At 42.2% G+C, this 23,387-nt stretch overlaps 1 protein-coding gene across 1 annotated transcript in view; it reads right to left on the reverse strand.

The window, feature by feature from the left end:
- The window catches only part of acox3 (acyl-CoA oxidase 3, pristanoyl), a 35,064-nt gene extending 12,154 nt beyond the window's left edge, over positions 1 to 22,910 (reverse strand). The window contains exons 1-14 of the mRNA XM_075451017.1: positions 22,803 to 22,910; positions 19,787 to 19,966; positions 17,534 to 17,631; positions 17,241 to 17,376; positions 15,394 to 15,468; positions 15,119 to 15,208; positions 13,904 to 14,047; positions 12,633 to 12,721; positions 11,353 to 11,449; positions 8,285 to 8,467; positions 5,291 to 5,413; positions 5,088 to 5,208; positions 4,874 to 4,996; positions 837 to 950 (exon numbers count right to left, since the gene is read on the reverse strand). Coding sequence (XP_075307132.1) covers positions 837 to 950; positions 4,874 to 4,996; positions 5,088 to 5,208; positions 5,291 to 5,413; positions 8,285 to 8,467; positions 11,353 to 11,449; positions 12,633 to 12,721; positions 13,904 to 14,047; positions 15,119 to 15,208; positions 15,394 to 15,468; positions 17,241 to 17,376; positions 17,534 to 17,631; positions 19,787 to 19,906 — 1,513 coding nt within the window. The 5' untranslated portion in view covers positions 19,907 to 19,966; positions 22,803 to 22,910. The remainder of the gene's footprint in view (positions 1 to 836; positions 951 to 4,873; positions 4,997 to 5,087; positions 5,209 to 5,290; positions 5,414 to 8,284; positions 8,468 to 11,352; positions 11,450 to 12,632; positions 12,722 to 13,903; positions 14,048 to 15,118; positions 15,209 to 15,393; positions 15,469 to 17,240; positions 17,377 to 17,533; positions 17,632 to 19,786; positions 19,967 to 22,802) is intronic.
- Positions 22,911 to 23,387: the final 477 nt, after the last annotated feature.

Here is a 23,387-nt window from a genome sequence, read left to right on the forward strand (position 1 = left end):
GTTTTAATGTTTGTTTGCAGATTTTTATCTTATTTTGTTATCTATCTACGACAATAGAATAGAACAGAAATACTCTGATCATCCCCCTCGGGCCAAATTCAAAATATGTAATAAAATGTACAGTATAACATGGTAAAAACGCAAAAAAATAACTCGGCAGAATAACAGTAGCCCCTCATATACAAACCTTCCAAGCCAGGGCTGATGTGTGACGGCATCAGCCTCGTGTGAAAGTACAGAGGTGGAATGGGGTTGAGGGAGATCTGCTTCTGAGTTACCTCTAAGCCATCAAGAAAGGAAGTCACAGGGGCTAAACGGTCTGTGTTTAAGGAATTGCATTGCAGCGTACGCCATTGATGCGGTTGTGTGCCAGAACAGACTGATGTTAACTGAGTCGCCCACCTTCTGTATGTGTGTATGACCAAAGGCTGGCAGCTGCAGCTGAACAAGGACATATTTTTGTGCCAATAAATTAAAACAATGTCTACTGCTACACTGTACTTTTACACGCATTCAAATTACTATTGAGGTTTGGTGGATGATCAGAATTTATCGCCAGGTTTTACTGCTGCCGAGTTTAAATGAATTATTCTTAAAATGTGGGATCTTGCATGCAACTAACCGTCCTCCTCTGATAACCTGGCACCTTTAAGATAAAACACATACGATTGAACTGCTCTGCTCTTTAAAAGATTCTTTGTCTTGTTGTACGACGTGGCTAAAGGTGCAGATGTAGAGTCAGCACAGGTTCAAAAACTCTGCTAACTCTAAAGTTTGGAAAGAGCATTTAGAATAGATCAAATCTAGTTTCTTTTAAAGCTGAAATACTTTAATACCTTTTGAGTCCATACACTCTTCCAATGTTGTTGCTGTAAATCTGCTTTCCAGAATCCTCTTGAAATCATCCAGAAAATCCACAGTGTGAAGGGGAGATTCAATCCGGACTCCATCTGAAACAGAACATACACTGAAGCTTTAGAGAATCAGTTGCATTCCCGATCAATAAAGCTGTTAACCCAGACGATGGATTCTTGAATCCTGCATACAATATATGTTGAAGATGCAGGATAAAATTCTCTATATTAAAATAGATAAATGCATTTCCTGCATAGGGAAAAAAATTGCAGTTGAAAGTGATTGTCTGGAATGCTGTCAATCTTTTGTTGTGGGCCACAGGTGACCATTTCATAGAATAAAAAGTATTCAGCCTAAAATGTGCACTGTATAAAATACTGCTGTGGGTGGGCCCATTGTCTGATCTGAAGCTAAATTTAAACACTTAACAAGGACTAGCTAGAGAACGTATCGGACATTTTCATAGAATTGAATAATCACATGGGGAGACATAGTCGTTTGCCAAATTAGTATAATTTGGAAAAAACAAGATGAAGGACTCAAAATTGAAGAATTAAGGAGCGGACAATAAATGTTTGTCATGATTAAAGGAATCTGTTCTGACGGCTTCAGCAATAAACAAGTGATTTTTTGTTTATAAGCCACGCCCACTTTGTTCAATCATTACCAACATTTATGAATAGCCTCATGACAATGTATTAACAAGGTATTCCAATTTTATACAAATCTGTTCTGTTTTTACAATATAAACATCTAAATTTTACAGCCATGCCTAGTTGTTGAATTTTGCCCAATTGGGTACCAGGGTAATCAGGATGGTGTTTTTGGTTTTTCAAAAGATTTCATGTTGATATATATTACCAAATTAGAGATATGCTCCATTTTCTATTTCGAAAGCTAGCTAGCTAGATTTTTGAACATGCATAACTTCATCATACAGCAATATCAAATATCAAAATTCCGCTTACATAACTTTTTGTTTTCTTCCTTAGTTTTATGTGCAATGTTTTACCCGATAAGGCTAAACCCCTTGGAGGAGTTAATGGAAAATGGTTTTGCATGTGTAGCAAAAAAAATCTAATTAGACAAAAATGAGCATTGCCTACCTTATACGATTCAGCTCCATTCAAGGAACATATGGATATTATATGGTTTTCCACTGCAACGTACGGTTTTGCATTTAGAGGCCAAAACATGACAATTGACCATGTCAATTGTCATGTTTGACAGAGACTCATCAATAAATACCATTCACAATAAAATACATTAAAAGCACATTTAACACATAAAGTACAGGCAAGAACAGGTGCTGTACAGTCTCTATCTTAGTTTGTTTGGGATCCCAATGGGACTCTACATCGCCTGGCTGATGGCAGTAACCAGAAGGAGTGGTGGAGTGGGTGAGAAGGTCCTGATCACAGAACGCTTGTAAAGTTCAGAGAGGGGAGTTTGAGGTGAGCCGATGAATTTGCTCGCCTGATTAACTACACCGGAAAGCTTTGTTTTGTGTTTAGGTGGGAGGGAGTTGTACCAGGTTAGAATATTGAAAGTGAGAAAGGATTTGATGAGTGAGCAGTAAAACATAGTTAAAAGTCTTCAGTTCCCTCAGCAGGTGAAAGCGTGCTTTCCTAAAAAACAGAATTTGCATGGTGTGAAAAGGAGAGACCGGTATCTACCTCTAAGATCAGATCAGCTTTATTGTCATGCATACATGCATTCACACGAAATTTGTCCTCTGCTTTTAACCCATCCAGGTTGGTACCTGTTGACACACTCAATGCCTTGCTCAAGGGCACCCCAGCTGTGACAAGGAGGTGGACTGATACCCCTCCAGCTATCAGTTTCACCAATCTTTTTGTGTGGCGAGAGTGGGAATTGAACTGCTGACCTTCTGGTTATTGGACGACTGACTAATCACTGAGCCACGGCTGCCCGGATATCGAAACGAGTCAACCTACACACTGAACCTGGATACTGAGAGGTTTAAACAAATATGTTAGAGATGTCTCTCTGCCCACGCCACGCAACTCTTTGGGCTTCAGTATATTGAGCTTGAGTGAGTCTTCACTATATGTCTAGACCAGGTTGTTGACTGCCTGCTGTTATCTGGTCAAAGCGGAATTGTCAGTAAATTAGCCACCAGAGCCATGTCATCTGCATACTTAAACCCATTCCTTCATCACTACATGAGATATTGTTGGTATAAACTTAGAAAAGAATGGCAGATAAAATACGATCTTGCGGGAAGCCCATGTTTAAAACCAATTTAGTGGATTTAAAAGCATTTAAAAATTTGGATAATGCTGGATTCCTTCCATTGCTTAGGAACACACTGAGAGTCCAGAAGGTGCTGAAACAGTCTGGTGGATACCCATCTAGCTGGGTGGAGCAGTCTTTGAGCCCCCTGATTCTGAGCTCATCAGGGCCTGAGGCCTTGTGTGGGTTGACATGGTGCAGGATGGAGGTCACCAGCTGTTGATTGATGGTGACGGATTGGTTGCGAGAGACTGGAGTTGAGCATGTCTACTTGGTTGATGTACTGTTCCTCAAAGTAAATGGGATCTGGGCAGTGTACCATTGCAGGTTTAGGAACTCTATCCATCATGATGTTTAGCTCTTGCCATGCTGCTCTTGCCATTTCCAGATTTTCTGCTCCACCTTGTTTCTGTAGTTAATTTTTGCCAGTTTCGCCATTCTTCTAAACTCTTGGCTCCTGGGGCTCGGTTGGGCTCAGCCCGAAGAAGAGTCAGGAAGCCACCTCCTCATGGGCCCACCACTTGTTGGGAGAAATTTGAGGTGGGGTGCAGTGTAAGCTGTGCGGCAGACAAAAGCGGGGGCCTGGTCGTACCAATCCCTGGCGTTGCAAACTGGCTCTAGGGACGTGGAATGGTACTTTGCTGACAGAGAAAGAGCCTGCGCTGGTGTGTGAGCTGGAGCAGTACCAACTAGATATAGCTGGACTCAGACACAGCATTTGCTCTGGAACCAAACTCCTGGAGAGGGGCTGGACTCTCATACTCTGGAGATGGGCGTTGGGCATGTGTGGGGACACTCACAAGCCCTTGGCTGAGCACCTCTGTGTTGGAGCTCTACCTGACTTTGTAGTTGTGTCAACAGACCACGTATGTTTTGAATACTAGGGTGATGAGAGGAGCACCTGGTAGTGAGTCGTTAGTGATTTTCAATTTATTGGTCCTCACCTTGGATAAGTGAATGAAAATGGATGGATGTCTGTCAACATGTTAAGATCACTACCAGAGTCATTAAAAAGCAAATCCCAATCAGTTCAAAAGACCCATTTAGTGTTTCACTTGCTTCTGTATTCCAGACTTTGATGGATTTTGTAATGAGTTCACCAGTTTTCAGCTTTTAACTGTCTGATAATGATATTGAGGTTAGAGCAGCCAAGAGGGGGGGGGGTGCGTGATTTTGAAATATATGCATTTTCAATGTCACCATAGCACAAGTCCAGTATGTTCTGCTTTCTGATGAGAGTCATGACATATTGTTCCAGACTGGGCAGATGTGGTGATGTCACACCTGTTCAAGTCCCTCAGTACAAACACTGGCTGCTCTCCAATTTGATTGACAGCTCTCTTATAACAGTTAGCTATGTCCTAAGCAGCCAGACTGAAATCATCAGGCCCTGGTACATAAACTAAACTAAATTCTGGTGGTAGATATTGTGGTCTAGACATAAATGGTCTAGAACCCATTTATCACCACCATAAGAAAAACATGATGAACCTTCCTACACTGCCAGTACAAAAAAAGGTTTGCCCTGACTTTACCAGTAAGCATGTACAATTAATGTGCACATACTGTTAATATGGGGGTCTGTGGTTTTAGGAGTTATCATGCCAACTTTGAACCAATAAAGTTCAGATCCAATCTTTATTGCATTTCTTCTCCCTCCCCTCTCTCTTAATACTATAATCTCTAAACAGTGTAAAGGCATAATTTAAAAATATTAACATGTAAAAAAAAGCAAAATTACTTGAGTGTACATAGAACTGACCATGCAGTTTAGTGTGGAGCCAGCCCAGCAGGTAGTTGCTGGTCTGTTGCAGCAGCACGTTGTTGTCTCCTTCATATGTGCAGTTTGGGTCATTGTCATCACGCAGATCACCCAGCCGGTTCACTGAAACACATTTCATCTTTCTATAACATAACTGGTCTCTGAGGGAGTAATGTGCATGTGTGTGCTGTGAATATCTATGTTTGAGACTGACTGGCTAGGTATCCATGTCCACCACATGCCTCCCTGCACTCCTGGATCCCTCTCTGAGCAGTCCAAGAGCCAAGCGGTTTGCTTGAACAGCCAATGGCATGGATCTCCCGGCCCATCTCTGCCTATAACAGACACAAGAAAAATAATACCACAGTTTGTAAAGGATAACATCTGTGAACATACACACGGGTCGTGTTCACTTACTTGTCTGTCACTGCTGTCCTTCATCATCTGTCCGATCTGGAACTCAAGGAAGTTCATGAAGGTGGATTTGGTGAAGTGTTCCAGAGCATATGCAGCTGCCAGGTATGGGATCAGACGCCATTGCTGGAAGAGCGCACATTCCAAACAATATATTATCATTCCATGCATAACCTTTTTTTCCATGAAGGCCCCCTATTTGCATCTAGAAAAAAGTTGAGCCCCCAACAACATGCTTACGGCCACCTTTTGCATACTTTATTGCCCCATTACAGGCGTTTATTTTCAGAGTTCCAGAGGTAGTGCTGGGTGTCTGTGGCAGGAACTCAGTACTGACTGGGAGAGTAAGCCCAGAAAGTGTGTGTTTGGTCAGTGGAGGTGCAACAGAGTGTCCTTTGACGGTCAGAAACTTTTTGCTTGAAATAGTCCGTTTTAAACTAAACTCATTCTCTAAGCAGAGATATTCCTTGAAGGTGGAAAAGTAGAGGTCCATCATCCAGCGTTCCTTTGAAGCTTTGTGTCAACACTAGCTATGTAGGACTTCATCTTCTGCTCGAGCAATCATGCACTGGTGAAAGTTGGCGTGTAAAGATGCACGCATGTTGCCACTGGACTATTTGAAATGAACTGAAGAACTGAGTGATCCTGTATTAATCCCGAAATGGAAATGACATCGATGCAGTATAAAAAAAATCAAGCAAACAAAACAAAAGTTAGAAGGCCTCACTCAGAGTTTTGCTGTAGGCAGGAATGAGCTCCTATACTGCTCATCGTTGCAATTAATCTACAGAAACGTCTGACAAAACGAACCTGTTTCATCACTATGTCATGTAGAAGATTTCCAATGTTGTTCATTATGTTTGGCTCCTCTTTGCATGATCATGTTCTGCCTCAGGATTGCCTTTCCTGTCTAGTCTATGGTGAATAAAGTGAACTTGTAGTTTTCCACTACCACTACCTCTTCTCCTAGTAGGGAAACAGTGTTTGTCTTATTTCTACTACTTCTAAAACACGAAACAATCTCCTTTGTCTTGTTCATGTTCAAGGGGATGGGAATTTTCCCACGGCATGCCACAAAGCAGTCCACCAGTTCCCTGGACTCAGTCTCTATGCTGTGAGTAGGATGCCGCTTTATTGTAACAACCTGGAAAAGCCCAAACACAAAGCATCTTCTAAGTCTTGGAACTTCCCCGGAGAAAGATATCCCTGATTCCCCAAACAGACAGTGCTCTGACCGCTGTCTACTGCAGGCAAGGTGATAGCTGCTCTTTAGTACATCATACAACCCCACTTAAAAAACCCAAATGATCTCTTTAGGCATTTTTAGGCACTTGCCCAGCTAAAAAATGCCATGCTTGACTTGCTCAGTGGCCATGGCCAATCATTATATTCCATTAATGTAGAAAACATGCTATGTCTGTTCATTTGTTGTAATAATTTGTGCATGTGTAATCTGGTGAAATAAGATCATCAATAGGAGTATTTGAGTAAATTAATATTTCCACAACTGGTATCTGTTCAACATGAGCCGAGACAAATCAAATCCCTGTATGATGAAAGGTTTGCTTTTATACACAGCTCTGTGAAATGTCCACCACAGCATTTCAGCCGGGCTGAGATCTGGACTTAGACTGGATCATTGCAACATCTGGATTTGTCACGAGTCACATATTCTCAGTGTGAATGTGGATGTGGGCATGATTTTCCTCTGCTCTCCCAACTGTTTGTCATCTTCTCATCAATGGCTCTGCTCATCAACCCTGGTTGGAACTCCACTCCTCACGAGGTCGTTTAGTTTCCCTCAGTAGTAAACATCGGCCAACTCTCATGGTTGAGTTTATTATCTTGTTCCAAGTCCAGTGTTTAAAATTTCTCAAAGAAATCCTGTCAATCATCTTCAGCTGCTCCTACCGGAAATATAATCCACTTACACCCTGCCACGTCTACACCCACAAGCTCCCTGGAAGACTCGCCCGACCACCTGGCTCCTGTTTGCCTGGAATCCTCGTCCCGACGCCATTACGGAAGAACTCACCTGCCCCCCCCCCCTGCACGGCCACTGACTTCTGCTTCATCTTTTGCCCAGAGATTAATAATTCCAATTTCACGTTTATTCCAGTAGTCTGTCTGCACTTTTGTGTCCAAATCTCCAGCATTGCAACACCTTGCTTCTTCTCTTCTTCACACATTGTGCTGTAGATCTGCTGCTGTGTTTGGGATCTTTGTCCTGTTGATGAGCCAGTTTCAGCCCAGCTTTAGCTGTCGGACAGACGGCCTCACATCTGACTCTAGAACACTTTGGTATCCAGAGGAGTTCATGGTGGACTCAATGACTGCAAGGTGCCCAGGTCCTGTGGCTGCAGAACAAGCCGTAAAGTCGCCGTGGCTTGGTCAGCTGAGAGGGGTCCATGCAGGCTTTGTGTGCCGCAAGGGGGAGACGGAGAGGGACGGTCAGGGACCAGGGCCAAATGCAGATTGAGCCGAGGTTAGCAGGCCTTTTTTTGTCTCACCTGTGTGACCCTAGAGGTCTGGCAGAAAGAGAGTGGGCAAACAGTCTCAGGGGGTTTGCATGAGTGGATGAGAGGGTGCGGCTACCTGGAAAGGAAGCCATGGACTTTCAGAGTAACGCCCACTTTCCTCCAGAGATGAATGCCTTTAGCTGGTGGTGTCCCCAACACTTCAGATCAGAACACTCACAAAACTTCTGCTTTTACAGAGGTATTTACCCTTCTAATTCATATGGGCTAACTTCTTCACAAACTGCTTCTGTACTTTTTTTTGTCAAATAAATGACACAGTGTTATATGTCATGTGCAGTTGTTGAAGTTCAGCTAAGGACCAGAAGCATTTTCATGATGTTCTGATAGTAAAACCTTTGGTTTGAAATAGTTTTCTTTCTTTCTTTTTTTACACGACTGTATGAGCTAAAGACCATATACTATTTCTGAACTGTTGTATCTTCCTGTCCATCTCGTCATCCTTTGACTTCAGTCCTACCTGTAACTGGTACTCCAAAACTGGAATCTCTTCTGTGTCTTTGGGTCCAAACTGTCTCCTGGTGGCTGAGAAGCGTATGGCCACAGTCATAGCCAGTTTAAGGTTTATGAGAGCCATCCTGCTGATATATATCCTACCACCTGACAGGGCACCAAGAGATGCCCCAAACCGCTTGTTGGGATCCTGAGGAGAGAAGCATAAGAAAGACAGACAGAAAACACTATTGGAAAAGTCAATGGAACAAAAATAGGATGACAATTTTCTCCCAAGCTTCACTAAATTCTTCTAACCTTTGGCCTTAGACAATGAAAATAACTGAGCTGGTTAACTATAAAGTTCTAAGCAGATTTTCTCTATCATACGCACCACATCCAAACCATGGCCGTCAAATAGAGGAACAAATGTACAATTACAAACATGCCACCAATGAAACGGTTTGATATCCCAGTGGGATTTTGTTTTGTTTGCTTGTGTTTATTCTGCACTATGGAAATGCACTTCTACTAAACTTGTCTGCCTAACTGTCGATCTTGTTGTAAGATCGGTTTATTCAGGTTAGTGCCTGTATCTAACATGATTCTTTTAGTATTTATTAGAATTACTGAAACTATAAACTTTTTGTTTCCCTGATTTTTTTTGTCTTCTTTCACTGACGCCGATATGACAGACAGAAGGTTACTGTTCCTCTCACTGTTCAGTGGCTTTTTTAACAGGTGTACTTTACTATCTCAGGTTTCTTGTGTTGTAGACATCAATCACTCCATCCATCCATTTTTTTTGGAGCCTATCCCAGCGGTCACTGGGCGAGAGGCGGGGTACACCCTGGACAGGCTGCCAGTCCATCACAGGGCCACACACAGACAAACCAGACACACAACCATGCATACTCACTCCTAGGGTCAACTTAGAGTCACCAATCAACCTAACATGCATGTTTTTGGGCGGTGGGAGCAAAGGAAGCCGGAGTACCCGGAGAGAACCCACGGTTACACAGGGAGAACATGCAAACTCCAGGAAGCTTCTTTCTGCGAGGTGACAGCACTAACCCCCACACCACCGTGCAGCCCAAGTACCAAACTGATGTTATTTGCCTTCGGATAATATTGATGAATAAAAAGTTTAACGCGGCAGAAGGGGTTTGCTTTACTTTTAGTTTAGGAGCTTCCACAGCGTTTAAAGATCTTCATCAGGAGGCTGAAAAAGCTCAAGAGGAGCAGCTCCCGCAGTGTGTGCAGGCTGTCTGACAGCAGAGAAATGCAGATTCTGCAATTCACTGTGGTTGTAAAAACCGTCTCTGCATTCTGTTGGTAGACAGATGTCAAAGTGCAGCGGCGGAGACAAATTCTTTCCTTAACATTATCCTTTTTTGAATGGTAGGAAAGCGAGCTTTTAAAGGTCAGGACTGAAAGGGGCAGGTGGCACCTCATAGTTTGACAAAGCTCTACAGATACAGAGACTGTTTGATAGTTTTTAAAGTGTGCATCCTTGTCATGGACACGGATAATCAGATGATGCAGGAGTGACATGTGAAGTAAGCCCCCAGTTCTGGCCATGCTGCAGCTTCCTGCTCAGAATCCAGAGCTCACCGTGGATCTTTGCAGTCAGCAGCATGTTCTTATATGAGGTTACCTTCAGGTACCCCTCTGTCCTCATACGATGGATGGAAGGTGGTTTAGTTTATGTATTCCCATTTCTGTTGCCTTAAGAAATGTAAAATGAAATGTGTCAACTGCTTCTGTCTTCATGGAAATGTGCTGACTGAGCACAAAATAAATAAATCCTCATAATCCACTGGTGGCTCTGGGAAGATTTAAATGTCCAGTTCTGAACTGTGGCTTACAAGTTCTGCTCAACTGAGCGTTTTTTCACTTGTTCATACGTAAATGGTGGAATCAACAATCACCTCCTCATTGTGCCCAAAACGCCTTATATTTCATGCTTATAAACGCAGAACAGGCAGCGGCAGATGATAAAACCACCAGCTGAGACGAGGCTGCGGTCGCCGGGGTAGACTCGTGTAGACCAGGCGGGCAGCAGGCGCCACGGCCGGCGAGCCTCCTCCGTGTAGGCAGAGCAGGAGGCTGAACACCCAGCTCTTTGGACTGTTCTCGTCTCGATGTGTATTTTAACCGAAACAGTTCTTTGGCTGCAACTGAAGCCATTTCACAAATAAACAAGAATACAAATATCCAGATAGGAAAGCCCGCTGAGAGGCCCCCCAGTTAAACACAGGTAGAAAGACCGGGAAGACGTCCTGTTGATGCAAACTGTCCACAAAATGTCCACTTCTGAAGCCTGGCTGAGAAAACCGACCCATTTGGCAACATTTATCACTCTTACACAGACTGTACTTCTGGCGAGTGTTGACGCTAAAGCTTAAATAACCAAACTTTGTCAGTGGTGCATGTTATGAGTGGTGCATTCATAAGATGAAATGAATGAAACTTAAATTCAAACTGAAATAACTGCAGTTCTTTTTAATTTTCAATAAAAATTTTGATTCTCAAATTCCAAGATCAAAATCAGACTTTCAGTTTTGTTTCTTTCAAATGAACAAACAGCATGGATACCTAAAGTGGAACCCTGAAGGACTCAACATTAAATGGAAGCAGAAAATTATTAAGTTAAGTTGTCTATTTGAACCAGAAAAAGTTCTCTCTGACAGGTAAAAAATAAACTATTTTAATATTGGCTCTAAAAAGCAGTGTCTTCCAGGCGTTTGTGGTCTACAGTACCCGAAAGCTGCACTAAGATGAAGAAGAACTAAGATAGCATGAGAGCTCGATGTCTTCAACAAAGCATATTCTAAAACTGGACTGGAATTTATCAAGAATACTATATGAATTCAAATATTGGGAGACCGGTGTGCATACAACTTTTTCCAGGATTTCTTTTAAATGAATAGTGATTTTGAAATGGGCTTATAGTTGTTGAGGTCATCAAGGTTTAGCTTGTTCTTTTTTTTCAGTAAGTGATGTACAGTCGCTTGCTTGAAACTGGTGGTGACAACACTACTTAGAATACTTAAAATTATGGTGCAAAATGAGGCAAATATAATCTGTATGAACCTTAAATGGTGTCACATAGCGACCATCAGGAGTTACATCTCCTGTCCGATTCAGCAGGCTCTCCCGTGGGATTCTCACATTGTGGAAAAATGCAAACCTGGTTAGAAAGAGAAAGAAAGGAGATATTAAGAAATATCATCTTTGACAAGACAGAGGCATCATTTATGGGTTATAGAAATGCAGAATAATCGTTGCAACTATGGTTTGCCTGCTTTATTGAAGTATTTTCAAAAGCTTGATACTGTATTTAGTTGCTATAAACCAGCTCAGGATAAATTAATGTTTCATCCTACACTTCAAAGACCCACTCCAGCAGTAAATAATACTTAAAAGTCATCTGTGTTTCTCAAAATTGTATATGTTAAAGTTTTTGCCACAAACCCTACCCCCAGAAAAAAGGTCTTAACATTGCTTGGCACAGGTTTCCAGCCAAGCTTTCACCCCGGAGGTGGTTTAGCTTGCTGGTATTTCGGGAGAACAAGCCTGAACACTGAAACTAGCTACCTCAGACACAGAACCACCAACATCAGCTGCCTCAGACATAGAGCCAACACTGAAACTAGCCACCTCAGACACAGAACCACCAACATCAGCTGCCTCAGACATAGAGCCAACACTGAAACTAGCCACCTCAGACACAGAACCACCAACATCAGCTGCCTCAGACATAGAGCCAACACTGAAACTAGCCACCTCAGACACAGAACCACCAACATCAGCTGCCTCAGACATAGAGCCAACACTGAAACTAGCCACCTCAGACACAGAACCACCAACATCAGCTGCCTCAGACATAGAGCCAACACTGAAACTAGCTACCTCAGACACAGAACCACCAACACTAGCAGGGTTGCCGGCCTCGACAATGATCCACCACCAACCTAAACCACAGACCCACCAACACCGGTGGTATCAGCCACGGATCTTTCAGGCTCACTCAGTGCAGGAGGGGCAGCCCCGGGCACTTCGCCGCAGCCCCCCACCCTGGCATCTGCTGCAGCAGCTACAGTGGGCAACGTAAATAACAATCCAATGACATATTACCCTGCCCCACCTGCTCTCCTAGCACCAGCAACACCTTCACCGGGGTGCTAAGCTGTGGCACAACTCTTACCCCATGTCTCAATAACAGGGATCCCTGCAGAGGAATTCACTTTGATGCAAACCTAAACGGAGGAACCAGAAACAATACAAACAACCAAACCTGGCATACCATAAAGACAGAAGAAAAACAGTCAGTCGAAATAAATAAATAAATGTCTGCCACAGCGGCTACCTACCCATTATCCAGTCCATTCTGGCCCAACTTCTTGCCCATGTCTCCAACAAGCACACCAGGCAGAGCCAGCAGGGTTTTTGGATCTCTCACCTGCAGCACAAAGGTTTTACCTTTACTTGAAGTGTGGGATCACTTTTATCAAACTATTATTTCATCTTTCCAAAAAGAGCGCTGAGTCAATAATATGAAAACAAAGCAGAGCATCTCTGCTCTGGGGATGGCAGTAGGATCCATTGTTTTAATGTCACAGCACCAATTTACAATGAAGCTTTATATATAAAGCAAACAAGTTCTATCGGAGTCCAACTCAATTCATATTAATCCACTCCAATTAGATCCACTTGGGAGAAAACTGAAATGAAATTCAAACTGGTAATTAATAAAGGAATAATCCTTTATTAATCCCAAAATGGGATTATTTACAGCATAAAAAAATCCAACAACATTTATTAGCCATTAGTGCATTGTAAGAAAACGTCATGGAGTAGGGCTCCAGTAACATTCTTTATCAGTTTGTTCAGTTTCTGTGAGTCTCTGGCTCTGCTGCCCCAGCAGATGCTGCAAAGCAGACTGTACTCTCTAACAGACTAATCCAAGATAAATGATTAAGATTCCTCAGGAAGTTTCTTCTTGTAGACAGCCTCTGTGTTACACTTCCTGTGCATCTGGAGTCCTCAACCACCTCTTCTCTTGAAGAGAAAAAGTGTTCCCCTGCTTTGTCTTGTTTTTATTCTAAATAAGGTGGCTGTTCCTGCACCGTGCAAAAGTGGTGACTCTGTGGAGGACTGAAACTGCAATCGTCCAAAATAAACACAATAGTGCTTAAATAAAGAAGTTTATATGATTAGAAATGTAACCGAAATTAAGTTGTAAATTCATTGATGCAATAATCATTGTATATAATGTGAAATGAATACCGCAGACTTTGTGTCTTTGTGGGCAAAAGACTTGTTGTAGACTAACTATTTTACTTGAGCACATTTACTGGACCCTTGCCAACGTATCAGGACCGTTTTTGTTGGAGTTGTATCTTTTCTTAGAATACTGTGAGGCTTTATAGGTGACTTTGACACTTTTTTGTATTTGCGACTGGTTTTACATAAGTGTTTATTGTGTCCACAGTTCTGATTGTATCTTGGATTGCCATACACCATTGGAATTGCAAGACCCTTAGCTTTCCAACGGTATATAACATATTTAGGTACATATAAAGTGGGGCTGAGGAAACCCCAGATTTTCCAGAAGCAGCTGGTTATGTTATCAGCATCTTACCGGGACAACGAAGGAATGCAGGCCGTGGCAAACCTGGTCGGGAGTGTAAAGCTGAGCGAACACCACAGCATGGGTGGCGGTCTTACCCAAGTTTCCCACCCAGAACTTGGCTGCCTCAAAATCCGGAGAGTTGATCACAAACTCCTACAGAGAAGACATGTAGTCAGAATTTGAGAAATGCTGATTGAAGTCATGCCCGAATTCGTGTCCATGTAAAATTGTACAAGACAAAGTGCACGTTGTTGTTGTAATTGTATTTATTTATTTATTTTAATTTCTTGTTCATGTCTGTTGTTGCGTTTCTTGCTGTGTTGCTGCTAATCTAATCTAACGAGAGAGCTCTGACGGCAAAAAAGATTTCCTGTTGAATACTCTGAGAGGTGATGACTTATTTTGCCTTGCCATTAATATGGTCATTTACACAAAATAATGTTTATCTATGATATCTTAACAAAAAGTAGAACATCTGACAAATGTTTAGGAACAAGTTTTTTCAGGAATACGACTTCTGTTTTGGCTTTACTGTCGGCATTTTTCTGCCCTAGAAAAAAAAAGTTTCAGCCTCACCAGCATCTCTGAAGATGGATTACTTACAACACAATTGTTCAGCAGCTGTTTGGTGTAATTGTAAGGCACCCTTAAAGTCAGTCAATAACCAATCAAGCAAAGCCTGTGATGAGAAATCTTTCATTTTAGGGACCTGAGAACTTTCTCTATCACTTTCTGACCGGGTTATAGCATTTTAAAAATGTCTTCAAATTTTGGCATCACTTTCAACAGGGTTCTTGTGGGATGTGTTTAAGGGCTAATGTGTTTAACTTTAAATGGTAACAAACCAGAAGAACAACAGACCCAATTTTGTATGTAAAAATGGTCAAAGAATGATGTGGAAATAATATCAAATCTAATAGTGCAGGGCAAACAGCAAAGTAATAAATCCCAGTTGGAAGTGGTGTTTTTTCCCAAAGGTTCTGAAGTATTCTCATAAAAAGACTGTAAACAGTGACACTATATGCTGTGGAAAACGATCAACTTCCTTTCATGCCTCTTTTATTCTTTTTATCCTTATTTTTCTTCCGGTATAGAACAGAATTTAGTATAAAATATAGAATAAAGAACTTCTTAATTTAATTAAATTCAATTCAAAACAAACATGACATGAAGGATGATTAAATGAACTTTTACACAAACACTTTGGTGACGGTGTATGCTGACCTGAGTGGAGGGGTCATACGTGGCTGTGGTTCTCATGGCTCTGGTGTTGCTGCCATGGCTCAGCTCAGTAAGTGCAAAGCATCCAAAAGTCTACATTTAAAAAAGAAATTACAAATTTACTATGAAAACAGCCAGCATGACTGTGTATACACCAATGGAGAGGGTTAGGAACATTCCCCTTTCTGGTCTGCTCTGTCCCCCCACAACCTTCAGTCAGTCACAGAAATGCTGGCAGATATGGCTGCTGGCAGCTCGGAGGCGTGTGTCGCTCTTACCGTCATGTCTTCAGTGCTTTCAACATATTTGCTGTGTCTACTTGATCCTGAATTGGCAATAGTCATCCCAAACATCTGAAACAGCATGTTAAAGATTGACATTTTTGACTGCTATGATACAATGATTAAATAATAAAGAGTCTACACAATAAAAAGACATGCTGCGTATGTAATAATCTTCACAGTGTGTAATAACATGTGTTCAATGGATAATACAAGATACAGATACACTTCAGTTTGAAAATGGAAAATGCTGTATCTAAACTTTCACCATCATTCACATGCAGTGCTGCAGACAGTTAACAGTGCATAGACTAGGATGCTGCACTTAAGTCATATGCTGATTGGTTGAAAGTTAGTCTAATCCAGAAGGAGGCTGACAACAATAAACTTTGCCACAAAGAAAAGAAAGTGTGGAAAACAATACAAAAAAACTAAATTCTGACAGGTTTTCATTCACTTCGGGAATTCGACACATTTCCATGGAGGTGAAGACGCAGAATTACGATTGGTTTTTATTCTGTAAGAGAAGTGGTTGTCCTAACACAGAACAGACTGCAGTGCACATCCACAGAAGGGGGATCCAGAAAGCGCTTCAGGAGTTGCTTTCTTCTTAAAATATCTGGGATATTATATATCTGTGAGGACACCGAATATTCACGTGAGTTAATTGTTTGCCAGCTCAGACTAGAAATCCGATGAGTAAAATCATTTGATTTTTGGCATGTCAGATGCAATTTGTAAGGCTGTTTCCAAACCTACTAATGTGCATCTTGTGGATTCTAATGCGCCTTCTTTGAAACTGGCAAAAACCACTGGCATTAGAGGAAGCTTTTTTCATTTTTTTCCCCTTCCATCTTTACTTATCCAACATTGACACGATGGTTGTCAGCTTTGACACGATGGTTGCCAGCTTTGACACGATGGTTGCCAGCATTGACACGATGGTTGCCAGCTTTGACACGATGGTTGCCAGCATTGACACGATGGTTGTCAGCTTTGACACGATGGTTGTCAGCTTTGACACGATGGTTGCCAACATTGACACGATGGTTGCCAGCTCTGACACGATGGTTGCCAGCTTTGACACGATGGTTGTCAGCTTTGACACGATGGTTGCCAACATTGACACGATGGTTGCCAGCATTGACACGATGGTTGCCAGCATTGACACGATGGTTGTCAGCTTTGACACGATGGTTGCCAGCTTTGACACGATGGTTGCCAGCATTGACACGATGGTTGCCAGCTTTGACACGATGGTTGCCAGCATTGACACGATGGTTGTCAGCTTTGACACGATGGTTGCCAACATTGACACAATGGTTGCCAGCATTGACACGATGGTTGCCAGCATTGACACGATGGTTGTCAGCTTTGACACGATGGTTGCCAGCATTGACACGATGGTTGTCAGCTTTGACACGATGGTTGCCAGCATTGACACGATGGTTGCCAGCATTGACACGATGGTTGCCAGCATTGACATGATGGTTGTCAGCTTTGACACGATGGTTGCCAGCATTGACACGATGGTTGCCAGCTTTGACACGATGGTTGCCAGCATTGACACGATGGTTGCCAGCTTTGACACGATGGTTGCCAGCATTGACACAATGGTTGCCAGCTTTGACACGACGGTTGCCAGCTTTGACACGATGGTTGCCAGCTTTGACACGACGGTTGCCAGTTTTGACGCGATGGTTGCCAGCTTTGACGCAACGGTTGCCAGCTTTGACGCAACGGTTGCCAGCCTCTCCATGCAGCTACTCCAACCGAATGGCCAGCAAAGGCACGGTCTCATCCAGTGACATAGTGAAACAGTAAACACACTCACACAGACTCACCCCTTTGTTGAGGAAGAACTTGGCAACCATGGCCCAGTCATACATCCCAAGACAGTCATCTAGGATCACAGCCTTCCAGGGATTGGCCATTGCCTCTTCCACTGTCAAGAAGTTGTACCGAAAGAGCTGCTTTGCCCTGCACATTTGGAGTTTCATTGTTTCCTTATGCATAGTGTCAAGTTAGATATTAAATCTATCAGAAGACGCTGTAAGTACTTGTTGAATCGAATTGTACAGATTGTAATAATCCATAATGACTATAAAAGTAATCAAAGAAGTTGCCAAGTTGATACCTGAGGAAGGTCAGTTCTCTCTTTTGCTCGATAGGCATATCCTCTCCAGGCTGACGGGCAAACAAAGGATCGTTCTCAAGCGTCATGAACACATGTTGCTGCAGCAAAGAGAAGACAAGACAAAGTACAAAGATGACACAAGACACTAAAATATTCATTTAGCACTACAAATTTAAAAAATAAATCACTTTTGCTTTCATAGATTTTCTTAATATCTTAAAGTTGTTTTGAAAATGACATAACTGATTTACCTAAACCTCTACTTGCATTTAAAAAAAAGCCCAAATGACCAGTGTAACACATCAAAATGTCTCAAGTTAATTCAATTCAGTTTATTTATAGAGCATAATCACAACAACTGTCATCTCAAGGGACTTCAATAATACAGTCCAATTCATTGTAATCATAATCCAATCAAATCCAATTAATCCCCCTGTTCCTGAGGTGGCCCAGCCAGGCTCGCAACCTCTTCGCCGGTCGTCTGGCCGTCCGCCAGACCGTCTCCTGGTTCCTTCGCCTCCTGGCTCCTTCGTCTCCTGGTTCCTTTGCCTCCAGTCGTCTGGCCCTCCGCCAGACCCTTGCCACCTCTAGCTTCCTTATTGATGGACTTATCAATTCTTAAGTTTTTGGACTTTTAGTTTTTTTTTGTGGCTGTGATTTTCATTTATATTTATAATAAACCCTTTAACATTGTCCAGTGTTGTACGCATTGAAACTGTAGTGCTGTCAACAAGAGGGTCAAGTTTTACTGAAGTAACATTTAGGTAGCCATCCTCTGTAATATTACAGAAATTTGTTTAAAAAAGGTTTTATAGTGTCAACAGAGGTGAAAAACTGAAAAGCTAACTTCACACGGAGTTTGCTGCTGCTAGTTTTGTGCAACATGGCAGGATATTTTTCAGATTTATCAGACGACATGGACGACAACTTTGAGTACGATGGACGTCCTTACCGGAGTGAATGAGCTGTGCTGCAGCGGTGCGCGTCGATGACGTCATCCCAGTAGACATGTGTGTGTAGAAAGCCCCCCGATAACAATAACATGGCAGCTCTGAGCTAACAGTGCAATAATACGCGTTCATTCATTCATTGGTCTTAAAGTATTGGTGAAATAAAGACAGATAATGCCTTTTTCAGAGGCTGTATTGTCTCTGCCCTGTTTTCTCTGTTATATGGATATACGCCGATCTCCAGTGATCTAAATATCGTCCTAAGGGCGCCGACATGATGAACGTATTTTATGTCATGTCCAGAAACACCTTGATGACTGAGCAGTTGTTGGGTGTATCAGTGATAAAAAAAAAAAAAGGCTGAGTACAGGGAGCTGGTCAATCACTTTGTGACATAAGGCGCATACCCACTGTAGGAACCTTTGGCAGTTCCTATAACCTTTTCAGGAACGGGGCCGTTTTTTCCCACATTCGCACATACAGGAACTCGGGACCAGGGCCCTCAGTTCCTATAACCATTTTAGCTCCTTCTCCGGGGCTGGGTCTGTTCTGGGTTCCATACAGTGCCTTGCGAAAGTATTCGGCCCCTTTGAACTTTTCAACCTTTTGCCACATTTCAGGCTTCAAACATAAAGATATCAAATTTGAATTTTTTGTGAAGAATCAACAACAAGTGGGACACAATCATGAAGTGGAATGAAATTTATTGGATGTGTCAAACATTTTTAACAAATAAAAAACTGAAAAGTGGGGCGTGCAATATTATTCGGCCCCTTTACTTTCAGTGCAGCAAACTCACTCCAGAAGTTCAGTGAGGATCTCTGAATGATCCAGTGTTGTCCCAAATGACTGATGATGATAAACAGAATCCACCTGTGTGTAATCAAGTCTCCGTATAAATGCACCTGCTCTGTGATAGTCTCAGGGTTCTGTTCAAAGCGCAGAGAGCATCATGAAGACCAAGGAACACACCAGGCAGGTCCCAGATACTGTTGTGGAGAAGTTTAAAGCCGGATTTGGATACAAAAAGATTTCCCAAGCTTTAAACATCCCAAGGAGAACTGTGCAAGCAATCATATTGAAATGGAAGGAGTATCAGACCACTGCAAATCTACCAAGACCCGGCCGTCCCTTTAACACTAGATGTTCAAACACACTGTACCTTTAAACCCTCATTTCATCACCGATGTAGTTTTTAGATTATATCGACAGAAGTGGCTTCCATCAGACCTTTCCAAATCCTATAAAGTGGGGTTTAGATAATCACTTTAAAGCAGTAGAATAGCAGGGAATAAGATGTTACCTTGAACTGCAGCATTTCCTCTCCATCTGTGAAACGAAGCATCTCCTTCCAGTTGAAGGAGGCTTTTCTCCTGTATTCATCAAGCGGTCCATTGGGGAGATCTGCCACTTCATGACCCATTTTATGTTGTTCAGATTGAAGGGGTATTCCACAGGGTCACTACAGGGCACTTTGCACTTTCTTAAAAAAGAAACAAGAGAGGGACATTAGGATTAGGAACACTTGGATGATGCTTGCATCAGTTAGTTTAGTTTAGATAATAATTTCATATATCACAATCTATTTCTAGATTTATTGTAAGAAGGACACCAGTTTAGTCCATAAAGAGCGATGCCTTAATATGGAGTCATTTCAGCGCCATAATATCTGTTTGAAATTGAAAACATATGTTCTGAAACTGAAAGTCCGACTTTTTTCTTCAGTTTCAAACTATTGCCACTGTTCTGGTGTGAGGGGCGGAGCTACAGATGACAGGGGTGTGGAGTCATGAGTGGCAGCTGGCTGACAACGCTGCCTTCAGGAAATGTGGGAACTGCAACAACTTATTTGACGATTTCGTCAGTATGATTCAAAGTATATGCTATATTCTACATGAATTTTTATGTTGTAGAGTTGTGAATTTATTTTATCAATGGAGAAATTGAGCAGCCTTGCTTTGTTGTCTACAGTAGTAGATCAACCCTCATCTTACTTTGAAGCTCCCAGATCAAGGAAGTGACGTCGACGCAGCTTTAGCAGCAGAGAAGCTATTAGGCTTGTGTTGATAATAATAAACTCCTGGACTATTTTCAAACTTCCAAATGCATCGTTTTGTGAGTACAGACCATATTTGTACTACTGTAGAAGTTTGGTGTCATGGCATGTGATTTTAGTGTGGTAATTTTGGAGATACTGCCAGGGTCTGTTAGCGCTTGTACTAAGCTATTCGGGATAACTCAGTAACTTAGCTGATGTTCAGCCAATATCGGAAAAACTTCGGGTGGGTTACTTGGCTGGATGTCACGGTTCAAATGACCCTAGGGTGAATCTACTCCGAACCATCACTTTAAATTACTTATATTTATCTAACTTTAATGTTTTAATTGAGCGCTGCCTGTGTGATTTTGAACAATGCAATGTCTACCTCCCACTCTTTTAAAAATATTTGAAAGATAAGAATAACGGTCGATCTTGTCGTAAGATCGGTTTATACAGGTTAGGGCCATTTGATAGACATTCGTAGCGCCCAATAAACGGCTCTAGGCATTCGTAAACCACGCCTCAAATACGAGAAAATGCACACCTAGTTCCCAGACCACCATCTCATCGAGATGTGGACGCGTCAGCCAGGCTAGCGTACAGCCATATTGTGAAGAGAAACTGGGAATACTGGGAAAAGAGACTTTTCTTGGGCTTTTCTGGCCATTAGAAAACTTTTTGACGGAAAAAAAGTCCATGACTTAAAAATATAGAATACAAAGATTAGTACATAACAGCTGTTACAGTTGGAGGCGTCCTGTGAACAGTTTTACAGGCATCTCTTTTACTATTGCGGTCTATGGGAAAAATGCTTTTCTGGCCACAGGGGATTTTTGGTTGCAATACCACGAGTGGCCACTGTGGAAAAACCGGCGTGCCGGCTGAGAGGCGGTACCGTCAGAGAGTCTCTATTAAGGCTGATTCTTACTCGGCGCGACCTCGCTCATACTAGCTGGTCGCAAATGGCGCAAACGGTCACGTGTCCCAAAATTCCGCCACGCCCCCCCGTCGCAAGCTAGAAAATCCTCGCGCGGCGCAAGGGCGCGCACACAACTTTTTTTCTGACTTCACGCGCGCTCAACCAGAAACAGCTGACCAAGAAAAAGAAAAAATGAACACTGCAGAGACCACGGTGACCGAGAGGATGCGCCTCTACAAACATCTGTACGACACGTCTATGAAGTTACACTGGGACAACGTTGTCCCAAAGGACAACGTTTCACAACGTTTGACAAAGTTCGTCTTGTTGCAAAGGACGAACATTCCACCTTCTCTTCTGTTTTTGCCGCAGCCCCTTAGCTCTGAGATACATATACAGTTCTACACCCAGAGTAAATTCATTCCGCATCAGATGTGCCAGCCTCTGCTGACGTGACACCACAGGTGGCATTGTGTATGCTTTCTTCGTATGCTTTTCAGCTTGTTTCCTCAACAGTGACGCTCGCTGGTCTGGAGAGAACTGCAAATGTGACGCATTCTCGGCGCAAACTGCGCTTATGAGCTGAAGGAACTGTGAAGGGGCTGGCGCTTTCGATGACGTCATTAATGGTTCTCGAGCCAGAACAGTTGCGCGTTTGCGCCGAGTATGAATCAGCCTTTACCGTGCTCCGCCTTTTCAAGCCGCGCGCCAGGAGGAAATACGTCATTTTGACGTGAGCAACGCGTCAACTATAAATCAAGTTTTATATGTAATGTATTTTATTTACACAGCCCTTTACAGACAATCCTTAAATAAATATATATATATATATATATATATATATATATATATATATATATATATGAGGCTGTGACAGCAGAAGGTCCAGCAAGATGGCAAAAGTAACTCTTTTTTTTTTTATCTTTTAATGCATGCTTAGTGTTCAGCACTTTGGTCAGTACCTGCTGTTTTTAAAGTGCTTTATAAATAAAGTCGGCTCTGCTCGGCTCGGCTCTCTGTGTGGGGGCGGAATCCTGTACTTTGTGCCGGTGACTTTCACTGCTGTTCGAAACTCCACAGCAGACACCTCACTTAGAACTTAAGATGTCCGCATTAAATGACGTTCGTACACTCACTTTCCTAAATGCTACCACTTTATTAACAACCATTTATTCTTGCTGTCATGTGAAAAAAAAAATATTGACAATAATCAGAAATTTAAGAAGAAAAACTGCTGCTCTTAAGTAAGAGCAATTCTTTTCTCTACTTGTATGACGTAAGCCCACCAGTGACGGCAGTACTCAGACATAAGGCAGCTCTTTAGCTAAGAAGCTAAGTATCTGAGCGGTTCTGTCTTACCTTACAGCTCCGTTAGTTATATGTCTCCCCTGTCTCTTTCTCCTTTATTCATTATCAGAGTGAACTGTATTATGCGCTCAAGGTACTTCCTGTTTTTCCCTCACCAGCAACAACATCCTGTTCATACCTTCCAGAATAAGAGTGCCCACTTCAATCACCGAAATGGAATTCATTTGAAAACCGTAGTCGTTTGTTCTGGCCTGTCATGGAAAACCTTTCCCCTTTCCTCGGTCACTCTCAAGCTTTGTTGCTGAGAAAAGTGTCTATTTCAGTGATGTTGCTGCATCATAGTTCTACATAATAACTTTTTTCCTACACGAATATGTACATGGTGACAAGAGTGAAAAGGAAACCCTTATTAATGCATCCAGTATTTATTCAGTTCTTAAGTTTACACTGCTGTGACTTGTGATCCAATGGAAAATCTCAGAGTGAAGCCATTTCCAAAGATCAAACTCTGTATCTAACATTGTATTTTATATACCATAAAGACAACCTAAGACCCACTAAAACTTCTCAAATAATATCTAAATAAAGCAATGAGAAGTCAAACTCCACTACACAAAAGGTGCATCCTAACATGAT

This window comes from Odontesthes bonariensis, chromosome 19, assembly GCF_027942865.1.
Source record: "Odontesthes bonariensis isolate fOdoBon6 chromosome 19, fOdoBon6.hap1, whole genome shotgun sequence".
NCBI classification, from domain to species: Eukaryota; Metazoa; Chordata; class Actinopteri; order Atheriniformes; family Atherinopsidae; genus Odontesthes; species Odontesthes bonariensis.